Below are 9,417 nucleotides of genomic sequence, written 5' to 3'. Positions count from 1 at the left end.
CTCTTCCCACGCCCTCAGCATTCTCTTCTCTCCTTTATCTCCTTTTTATCTCTCTCGTCAGAAATCTCTCACTTCATGATGAGCGCTTATCCATTTTTTATCTTAAAAAATTGAGATTTTTTCCTCAAGGTCGGAGATTAAATTCTTTCCTCTGTCATGCTATCTGTTAGCATCTCCTAGCCGCAGATGCAGATTCTGGGTCGTTACTGTGTGCTGGTTTCTGTATACTCTGTTCTTGAGTTGTATGTTCTGCGAATTCTCGTGGGGTTTTGGGTGATGGATGTTACTTCGATGTTGAAGTTTTTGACTAAGGCAGGTGAGATTGGATTTGGGTTTGTTATTCGCGGAAGTTTCTCCCGGTTTCTTAATGGATTGGCGATGCTCTTGATTTTTGTGTTATGCATGAAGTTTTTTGCATTTTGGTTGCCATTTTAAGGGTTTGATGCGCTTTCTATGTGAGTTTGGATCAAAACCCAGAAATGGATTTTTCTTCAAAAATGGCGTCATTGAAGTATGCGCTTCAATGATCACCCATTTCAAGTGTGGCCCACTGGAATCTTCTCAGAATCTAGATGTACTGAACAAAAGCAATTCAATCTCTGGTAAAGAGAACGCGAAATCTAACGATGATGCTGATACCAATTTCAACATCTCAGAAGAGAAAGACGATAATAATCAAAGTGAAGTTCATGATGAGGATGAGGAAATCGATGTAACAACACTGAGAAGACTGGTGAAGATTGAAAGGCAGCGTGCAGATTCAGCCTGTGAAGAGCTTGAGAGAGAAAGAAGAGCATCTGAATCAGCAGCAGAGGAAGCGATGGCCATGATTCTTCGGCTTCAGAGTGAGAAGAGTTCAGTAGAAATGGAAGCAAATCAATTCCGGAGAATGGCAGAGCAGAAGCAACAACATGCTCACGAAGTGATTGAGTCATTACAGTGGATTAACTTGCAGAATGAATCTCAGTTTAGCTTATTGGAAGATCAACTGATGCTTTATAGAGAAAAACTGAGACTATATATGAATGAAGATGAAATGGAACAATTCGAAGAAGGGCTTGACTATGACGACAAGACCTTTTCAAGTTTCTCTGTGGATAAGGATCTTGATGACTCATTAATTAGCTAATTTGCAATTTATTCACAGAGCTTGTAAGTACTGAAATTTTCTTGCCACACAGAATGTATTCAGCTAAGTTTTCCTCTAACCCCTTTTAGTTCACAAATGTATATTGTACTTACTCACTGAGATCTTTAATAGTAGTGAAGGCTCATATCATATAAAATTGTCTTTATATTTTCTCTTTCAACATTCACATTCTCTAGTATATTATTATTATTGTTTGAGAGTTTTTAACATTGCAAGGATACTATGCTTAGGATAACTGTTATCTATGTACTGTTTTCTTATAACTTCATCATCCTGGAAATGGATTTCACTGAAGCACTTTACAGAGCAAGAATACTTATGCACCATCACTTTGTTTTTTTTTTAATTTTTTTTTTACTTTTTTTTTTTTAAATATAAACTCGGTCTTCACTCACAAAACAGAGAGATTAAATAAGTTCACCCAGAGTACTGTTAGTCCTATCATTACCCACCATACTAATACAAGAAGATCGGTTGATCATAGGTACAAATATATATATATATATATATGTATATTGAAATTCTTCATTAAGTAATCTATGTTTTGCAGCTTTCTATGATTATGAGTCTATTAGTGAATTGAATTGAGAGGAAAAGATTGAAGTCTTTAGATATATCCCTGAGATACGGTGTGTGTAACTGTGAGGCAGTGGCGTGATGAATTGCAACGTCCAATGATATGCACAATAAAATAAAGGGAGGTTATGATCTCAAGTATATCAAATAAGTAATTCAATGAATGGATTAAAGCCTTAAACCCTGCAAATAATTTCTGGATATGTTAACTGAAACATTCAATTGGTGCTCTAACTGAATCTTGAGATGGGTTATGTGTTGTTTATAAAAGACCATTATGAATGATAGGCACATTTTTTTTTTTTGTAAGACCCATTTGAAGACATGTTTATGTATTGATTTTAGGCTTGGCTTGGTATACTTAGGTTGAAGTAAATTTTTATTTGTTTTGCAGGAAACATTGTCTTAGTTTATTCTTAAAAGAATATTTCAATCTTGAATATTATCCTCGCGTTAAGCACAGCAGTAGATTATCAAACAGGTGATTTGAAATAATGCACATAAAGCTAGCTTTAATTCTAGGAAGGAAATCAATGAATTTTAAAGAAAAGTGAACAGAAAAGACAAAAAGTATCAAAAAAGGAATATATATTAGTATAAAACAATATAGAAAACAAAACTAATTCTATGCAAAACATTGGCCACATCTAATTATTGAAAAAAAAAAAAAAACAGAAATAGATGAGCAGGTAGAGCATCGTTCCCTTTCTGATGAATGAACCTCTACTATTAAAAGTGCACAACAACATTGAAGCAGTTGTCTGAAGATTCGAAAAATAATTGACATTACACTGGTGATGTCTTGTCCGATTGGATCTCCATCTATGTATCCATGGCTAGTATCTAAGTAAGATATGAACTGCTTGTTAAAGCACACAATATATTGAGGTCTGAGCTACCGACATCCAAACGATCATTGTTCCTCACAGATCCGACCATAGGGCTGATGAAACCTTCATTACAAATGACCCCGATGTATCACCCAAAAAACAGGAAGAAAGAAATAAAAGGACCTCAGTAAGTAACTTGCTTACCTACTCGGTCTTATTTTTTCCAAACTCGTGGTCCAACCTCACCTTTCCGTCTGAGGACTTGGATTATGAATGGCCACCTTGGTCTGCTTGTCACTATAGCTACATCAGACTGGTCTCTAAAGTGCACCCGAGGGTCACTAAAATAGTTTCTTGAATCTGGTGAGCCAATTGCTGAGGCTCTACCTTCCTTTCATGGAAAGTTTGATTCCTAGCTTTCTAAATACTGAGAACAAGAGTAATATAATACTTTTACCCGCCGCATCTCTATCACTCCATTAGTGGTTGTTCCAGCTTCCATAACTACATCTATAATAACTCGGTGAGCCTGTATTTGAACCCTTTTGCATCGCTAGTTCCTCAAAAGCTTTCTTGGATTGAAACACTCATTTATTATCTTTGTTCCAAACAAGTTGTTTATCTTCCGTTTGACGAAAGATTGAAGGGGTTTCGAGGATATGTTACTTGACCTCTAGAGAATAATATGCATCAATAATTTGCTTATTCCATTCCTTCCTGACTCCTGTTACGCTGAATAAGATCTACAACATCGGTCTGGGTAAAACTTGAGGAGACTAATCCTGATTTACTCACATAGGCCATCATAGATGGTGATGAGGATGTTTCGCATCAACAGAGCGTCGTTTCTTGTTATTCTAAGCACATGGATTTTCTCGTCCTCTGACGCCTGTGGTATGAAAGAATTCAAATATGTTCTACAAAATTTTTTTCCTAGTTTCTAATTTCTGTCTCTATTTGGCTGAATCCATAGCATTTCTTTAATCTTCGAAGTTTCATGAATTCTCTCCCTTGTTTAATATCAAACCAACGACCACGTTCTGCATAAATCATATTCAACGAGTTATAATTGGCTGCATTTTCTGGTTCTGATCTTATAAGGTGTGGGGCTAGCATTTCTGCAATGTCCAGTCTTCCATGAAGCTTACAAGATGATACCAGAGAGCTCCATATTCTTGGGCTAGGTTTCATTGGCATCGTTCTCACTATCTCTAAAGCATCTTCAAGCTTCCCTGACCTTCCCAGAAGGTCAATTTCGCATGCATAATGCTCTATGGTTAATGGTAATTTGTAATCTTCACTTATTTGTTTGAATAACTTCTGTCCCTCAGCTACAAGGCCAGAATGATTACAAGCATATAAAACAGCAAGGAAACAGATGGAATCTGGCTTCATTCCTCTGTTTTTCATATCATAGAAAAGTTTTAAAGCTTGTTCACCACATCCATGCAGGCCATATGCACTAATCAAAGTACTCCATGAAACTGAATCTCGGTTCAGCATTTCTTGGAATATCTTGTGTGAATCATCCAGACAACCACACTTAGCATACATATTTATAAGTGCATTGCCCAGGCAGATATCAAAATCTAAGCCAAGTTTCAAGATATAACCATGGATTCGACAAGCATGCCTTAGTGAAGATAAGATAGTGCAAGCAGAAACTACAGCCAGCATTGTTACAGAGTTTGGTTCTGTTCCCTCCAACATCATCTGTCTGAAAAGCTTCAAGGCATTGTAACCATCCCCTCTTTGAGAATAGCCCCCAATCATTGAACTCCATGACACCACATCTTGATAACTTGACCTTTTGAAAATTAACTCAGAAAGATGAAATGATTCCTCAAATTTAGAGTACATATTTATAAGAGCTGATAAAAAACTATGGTCTGATTCAAAACCACTATGGAGTGCATAGCCATGAATCTCTTTCACATGCTTCACAAGGCCTAGCTCTGCGCAAGCTGGTAACAGAGCAATTAATGTAACTCTATTTGGTTCAACTCCCTCAGCCTGCATTGCTCTGAAGTGTGCCAAAGCTTTCTCATAATCTTGATCAGAACTCCACCCAGATATCATAGCAGTCCATGAAACATCATTTTTCACCGTCATTCCATCAAACACACGAGAAGCCATTAGAGAATCATTACATTTAAAATAGAAATCCATCAAAGCTGTTGATAGGAAAACTGACTCTTTTTCTTCTATTCTCTCATCAGCAATAACAAGACCGTGAATCTGTCTTCCTCCACTCAAACCTATTTTTCCGCACATGGATAACAAACTGGCCAACAACTCTGGCTTTGGAACAAGATCAAACGAATACATTTCCTTTAACGTTTGCAAAGCTTCTATGACATATCCGTTTTGTAAATAACAATTTATCATGGAATTCCAAGTGATGGAGTCTCTGTGAGGCATTTTGTCGAACACTTTACATGCCGATTGAGCGTCTGAGAACTTGGCGTACATAGAGATGATGGAATTGGACACAACAGCTTCTGAATCCAAGCCTGTCTTGATGCCTACACAGTGAAGCTGGAAACCGAAACCATAACGCTGTGCAAAAGAGCATGCTTTGATGACTGATGGAAGAATAGATGAAATAGCGTGAAAACCATGGACATGAAGCTCCTTGTACAACTCAAGCGTTTGGTCATAGAGACCCTTTGAAACGAAACTTCTTATATGGTTTGATGATGTTAAAACTGTGGCTGAGGAAGGTAGAAATTGCATCATCAGTGGCCCTCTTAATTTCATCGGCGGAGATTCAATGCATGCATAGCCGTTGGCCACTTCAATTTCTGGTCAAGTGTTGTGATAATTCAATTCTTACTTTATTTGCATATAGCCATCAGAGCTTTCAAAATGGTCCCTCGAGTCATGTTATTAGATGTTTTAATATAGTCCCTAGCTCACACTTAATTAATAAATGGTATTTTTTTTTTTATAAGGAATCATCATTTTCTCCAAAACATCTTATGTTATAGAATACTTCCTATGGGCCACGGGACCAAAATATAGGACGTTCTTTAAAAGCTCCACTTAATTCAAAATGTGAGATATTGTATAAATTATATGTATATATATTGTTAATTATATCTTTATTTTATTATACTATATTCAAGTAATTAGTGATTTTCAACCAAATTGTGCAGATCAATAAAAATTTAAAATTAGTGAAATGGTTGAAGTGACTCTCCATGGTTTCAATTTATCAGATGTTTTTGGAGTAAATTGTGAAGAGTGAAGACTGATAACAAAACTTATTAAATAACAAAACTTATTAAATACAGTTAAAATTCTTATAAATATCATAAAATTTCAGAAAACATATTTTTTAAAAAATAAATGATTTTTATATAACAAAACTTAAACAAGAAGTCCTAAATTTGCATTGTTGTTTGTTGTTATTCTTAAAAAGAAAATGAAATTTATTGTGAAAAAAATTCTTTTCTTTTTCGGCCAACAAATGAAAATAAAATTCAAAGAACATATAATTCATAATTTCATAATTATGTAAAATTCTTTAAAAAAATTAACTGTTTGATTCTTATAATTTTAATTTAGTTATAATTTAATCTTTAAGTTTTATGTCGTTATAATTCAATTATTATAATTTTAATTCGATTGTAACTTAGTTTTTAAATTTTACCTCTTGTAACTTAGTTCTTATAGTTTTAATTATTTAAATATTAATTTCTATATTTAAAAAAATAAAATTATAAAGATTAAAGATATTTTAAACTTTTAATATTTATATTTTCTATAAAAATTAAAAATATTTAATAATTTAAAAATATTAATTATAAATTTTAATATAATTCTCGTATTTATAAATTTATTTTTTAAAGATAAGAAATAATATTTTAAATAATTAAAAATATAAAAATTGAGTGGTAAGAATTAATGCTTAAGGATTAGGTTGCAATCCATTGCCAGTGAAAGTTCAGTCATAAGATCAAATGTTTAATATTCCCAATTCTCAGTCATAATTAATCGGGGGCCAGGTCAAATAGTTAGCGTGGGCGAGAACGAACGACTACCGTAAGCCCGGGGTGAGGGAGCTCGATGCAGTGTCGTCGCCGTTGACAGAGACTTGACGGAGAAGAGGGAATTGACGCCGGAGGTGATAGCGGTTACAGAGGCGATAGAATACCGGTGGGCTAGCGTGCGGAGGAGGGGAAATTTTTGCCTTCAAGGTTCTTCTTTTATTCATCTGAATTTTTCCTCTCGACGATGCGATTATAGCCTTTCTCTTTGGCTTTTGCATTTATGAGCAATGATTTTCGATTCAGTTAGAGTGGACAAGTTGCTGATGTTCAACTGTGCAAATCTGTATTGCTTCTTCTTTGCTAATAATTTAAGTTCTCTTCAAGCTATGTAACGATGTCAACGTTCTGTTTATGCAAATAAATTTTCAATCTGTTGAACTTCTTCTAGTATGATTTAGCCTTCTCCTTTCCACGAAACCTATTTCTAGTGTCCTGGTATGAGTTCTCCGCTAAAGGCTGATTAGTGCTTAATTCTTCCCCGTAAAGTTTGCGTGTTTGATTGGTTTGTAAGTTGATATAATTAAGTTGAATCTATTTATAACACCTACCTTTTGTTTGGACATTTTAGGTGTAAAAATTCTTTCATGGGAAAACTGTATTGTCCCCTGTGATAATGAAAATAACTTGTTTATCACGCTTTTATAAGAATATTTTGGGAGTACATTTTGATTTTTAGTTACCTCTGTTTTGCTGGGTTGATATGTACTTAAGCAATGCTTTTTGGAGGCCAAATATGAATGAATTTTTTAATTCGTGGCCTTTGGTATGCAGTTTTATTCATTTGAGGATAATCGTTGTGTTTGTGGGTGGTTGCGCTGCTGTTCTTTTGGACCATTTCAAGCTAGGCTATTTAATCTTGTCTCTATGGTTACAATTTTATCAGATGTCCAACTGCTCAATTGCTATTCTTTTGGTAACTTCTATCAACAATGGAAGTGATTTTCTTTTGTTTCTTTTAATGTTCATTGTTATATTGTTTATGCGATATGTGATGTTATCTTTCTTATTTGAGAAGTTTGATTTCGCGCCTGTAGATGCAGATAGAAGTTACAGAACTTTTTGAATGCTTGAGCTGTATATATTTGCATTGGAATAAATATGAGGTATTTTAGGAATGCTTTTTTCTTAGCTTGCTTGTTCAGTGCTGTGTTATATTGAATGACTGACTGGGAAGTACATGCCTTTTTTTTCTGATCTTATTCTTTTTTACCCTTCTGTTGTATCTGAATTCTAAAAATGAAATTATGATAAAAAAATAAATATTTGTGTTTCTTGTTCTTTTGTTTATTTTATTTATTTATTTATTTTTTTTCAAAAATTGCCTTATAAAAGGTGTTGCTGTCTTATATCGTCTTCAATACTTGTTTTCTGTTATTTGACACTGGCCTTATTTTAAAGAAGTAGGATAAAAAATAGATTATAGCAGCTTCTTGATTTGTGTTGCTGAGATAACTTTTCTATCAGATATTGAGTCTTTTAGAGGCATGGACACTCATAAAAACCAGCAGGAAAGGCAAACTTCATCAGCTGCGACAGCCTCGCCTATTACGTCGTGTCGAAGGAAGAAGAATGAGCAAGCTACTTTCTTGGAAGATTTGAAGGATCATGTTGATGAGTTTATAAGTGCTTCTATGGGTGAACACAAAACTTGCTTTCAGAAAACCATTCGAAAGGTTTGACTCTAGAAAGCTTTGCTTGAGATCTCTAATGTATTTGCATCACCTTTTGGCTTTGCCATTGACTGTCTTCTGATGTTGCGTGGTTATGGTTCGTTTCAGATGTTTGGGTTGTCCAAATTTGTTACAGAAAGAAACTCTGATACTGCCAAAGAAGTTGAAAGCTCTCTACCTCTCCGGACAACCATACGAGAGTAAAATCTCAAGACTTTTGACCCTTCTGTTTGGACAGTGTGTATATATTATAAAATTCATAGAAAGCAACATATTTATTAATGAATGGTATAGTTTGCTTCTTTGTATAATAAAATTTATTTGTTTGACTTGATCCGAGATGTTTTAACTCAGCATATTTAAAAACAAATTTCCAAATGCATACTTTTAGCACGTAATATAATTCTTATTGCGAAGACAAAAAAGAGATTAACTATAAACTTGACTAATAGAGGAGGACATTAGAATCAAAAGGTTACCATTTGAGTAAGAGTTAAACGGAATATTTGCATTGTAATTTTGAGAAGAGGTCAATCAATAGTAACTTGAAAGTAAAATTGAGAGATCAAATTATATCTTAAGTGCAAAAATTAAGACATTTGAAAGCTAATATTTTACATGATGCAGAAATTGAAGGAGATATTGCACATATAATACAAGTTGAGTGATTTAGTTAGAAAAAGGTTGAAGGCATTTTTTGTGATTATAAAGTACTTGACAAACTAGAAGGAAAATTTTATTGAAATGCTATAAGATGAGTTATGTTATATGGTAATGAATGTTGGGTTATAATAGGACAGCAAAAGCATAAAATTAGAGTAACAAAGATGAGAGTGTTGATGTAGATTTACAAACATATGTAAATTGAGAGAGAAATGGTAGAAAATTATTTTAGATGGTTTAGATATATATAAAGAAAATCGTGAGAGGCATAAGTGAGAAGAGTAAAACAAAAAATTTTGAACTCTATTAAAAAAGGTAAAGGAAGGTTAAAGAAAATACCTTCTGAAATTGTTGATTGAGATCACTTCATTAATAACATTTCTAAAAGATTGGTATATGGTAAATCACAATGGCATGTACACAATTTATGTAGCCAACTCTACTTGGTAAAATAAGGCTTATTATTGTTATTG

The 9,417-nt window shown here is 33.9% G+C and overlaps 3 protein-coding genes across 7 annotated transcripts; 2 read left to right on the top strand and 1 right to left on the bottom strand.

Annotated features, from left to right (window-relative positions):
- On the top strand, window positions 1-1,328 carry LOC129286922 (protein FLOURY 1-like). Its single transcript, XM_054923026.1, has one exon. It carries the CDS (start codon window positions 443-445, stop codon window positions 1,127-1,129), a length of 687 nt encoding a protein of 228 aa, XP_054779001.1. The 5' UTR covers window positions 1-442; the 3' UTR covers window positions 1,130-1,328.
- Window positions 1,329-2,431: 1,103 nt separating this feature from the next.
- Window positions 2,432-5,385, bottom strand: LOC129285467 (pentatricopeptide repeat-containing protein At4g31070, mitochondrial). The gene is made up of 2 exons (XM_054921184.1): window positions 2,761-5,385; window positions 2,432-2,679 (listed from the first exon to the last, which is right to left on the bottom strand). The coding sequence occupies exon 1, from the start codon at window positions 5,314-5,316 to the stop codon at window positions 3,490-3,492; it is 1,827 nt and encodes a 608-aa protein (XP_054777159.1). The 5' UTR covers window positions 5,317-5,385; the 3' UTR covers window positions 2,432-2,679; window positions 2,761-3,489.
- Window positions 5,386-6,534: 1,149 nt separating this feature from the next.
- LOC129287030 (uncharacterized) lies at window positions 6,535-8,615 on the top strand. Of its 5 annotated transcripts, none has more exons than XM_054923171.1 (4): window positions 6,535-6,758; window positions 7,652-7,714; window positions 8,076-8,284; window positions 8,390-8,615. In XM_054923171.1, exons 3-4 carry the CDS (start codon window positions 8,096-8,098, stop codon window positions 8,483-8,485), a joined length of 285 nt encoding a protein of 94 aa, XP_054779146.1. In that variant the 5' UTR covers window positions 6,535-6,758; window positions 7,652-7,714; window positions 8,076-8,095; the 3' UTR covers window positions 8,486-8,615. The 5 variants fall into 5 exon arrangements, with proteins under 5 accessions (XP_054779146.1, XP_054779142.1, XP_054779143.1 ...); XM_054923167.1 differs by lacking the exon at window positions 7,652-7,714 and adding an exon at window positions 7,383-7,524; XM_054923170.1 differs by lacking the exon at window positions 6,535-6,758 and adding an exon at window positions 7,414-7,524 and having other exon boundaries at window positions 7,646-7,714.
- Window positions 8,616-9,417: the final 802 nt, after the last annotated feature.

The sequence above is a fragment of the Prosopis cineraria genome, unplaced genomic scaffold (assembly GCF_029017545.1).
Source record: "Prosopis cineraria cultivar Desert tree isolate PC_DT_omini unplaced genomic scaffold, ASM2901754v1 PC11, whole genome shotgun sequence".
Lineage (NCBI taxonomy): Eukaryota > Viridiplantae > Streptophyta > Magnoliopsida > Fabales > Fabaceae > Prosopis > Prosopis cineraria.
The sequence above is the reverse complement of the archived record's forward strand: the minus strand, read 5'-3'. Positions and strand labels throughout refer to the sequence as shown.

Coding starts and splice junctions, on each gene's coding strand:
- LOC129286922 (XM_054923026.1), top strand. CDS start 443: ATGCGCTTTCTATGTGAGTTTGGATCAAAACCCAGAAATGGATTTTTC.
- LOC129285467 (XM_054921184.1), bottom strand. CDS start 5,316: ATGAAATTAAGAGGGCCACTGATGATGCAATTTCTACCTTCCTCAGCC.
- LOC129287030 (XM_054923167.1), top strand. CDS start 7,476: ATGGTTACAATTTTATCAGATGTCCAACTGCTCAATTGCTATTCTTTT. Junction 7,525..8,075: donor GCTCAATTGCTATTCTTTTG/GTAACTTCTATC, acceptor CTTTTCTATCAG/ATATTGAGTCTTTTAGAGGC. Junction 8,285..8,389: donor TTCAGAAAACCATTCGAAAG/GTTTGACTCTAG, acceptor GGTTCGTTTCAG/ATGTTTGGGTTGTCCAAATT.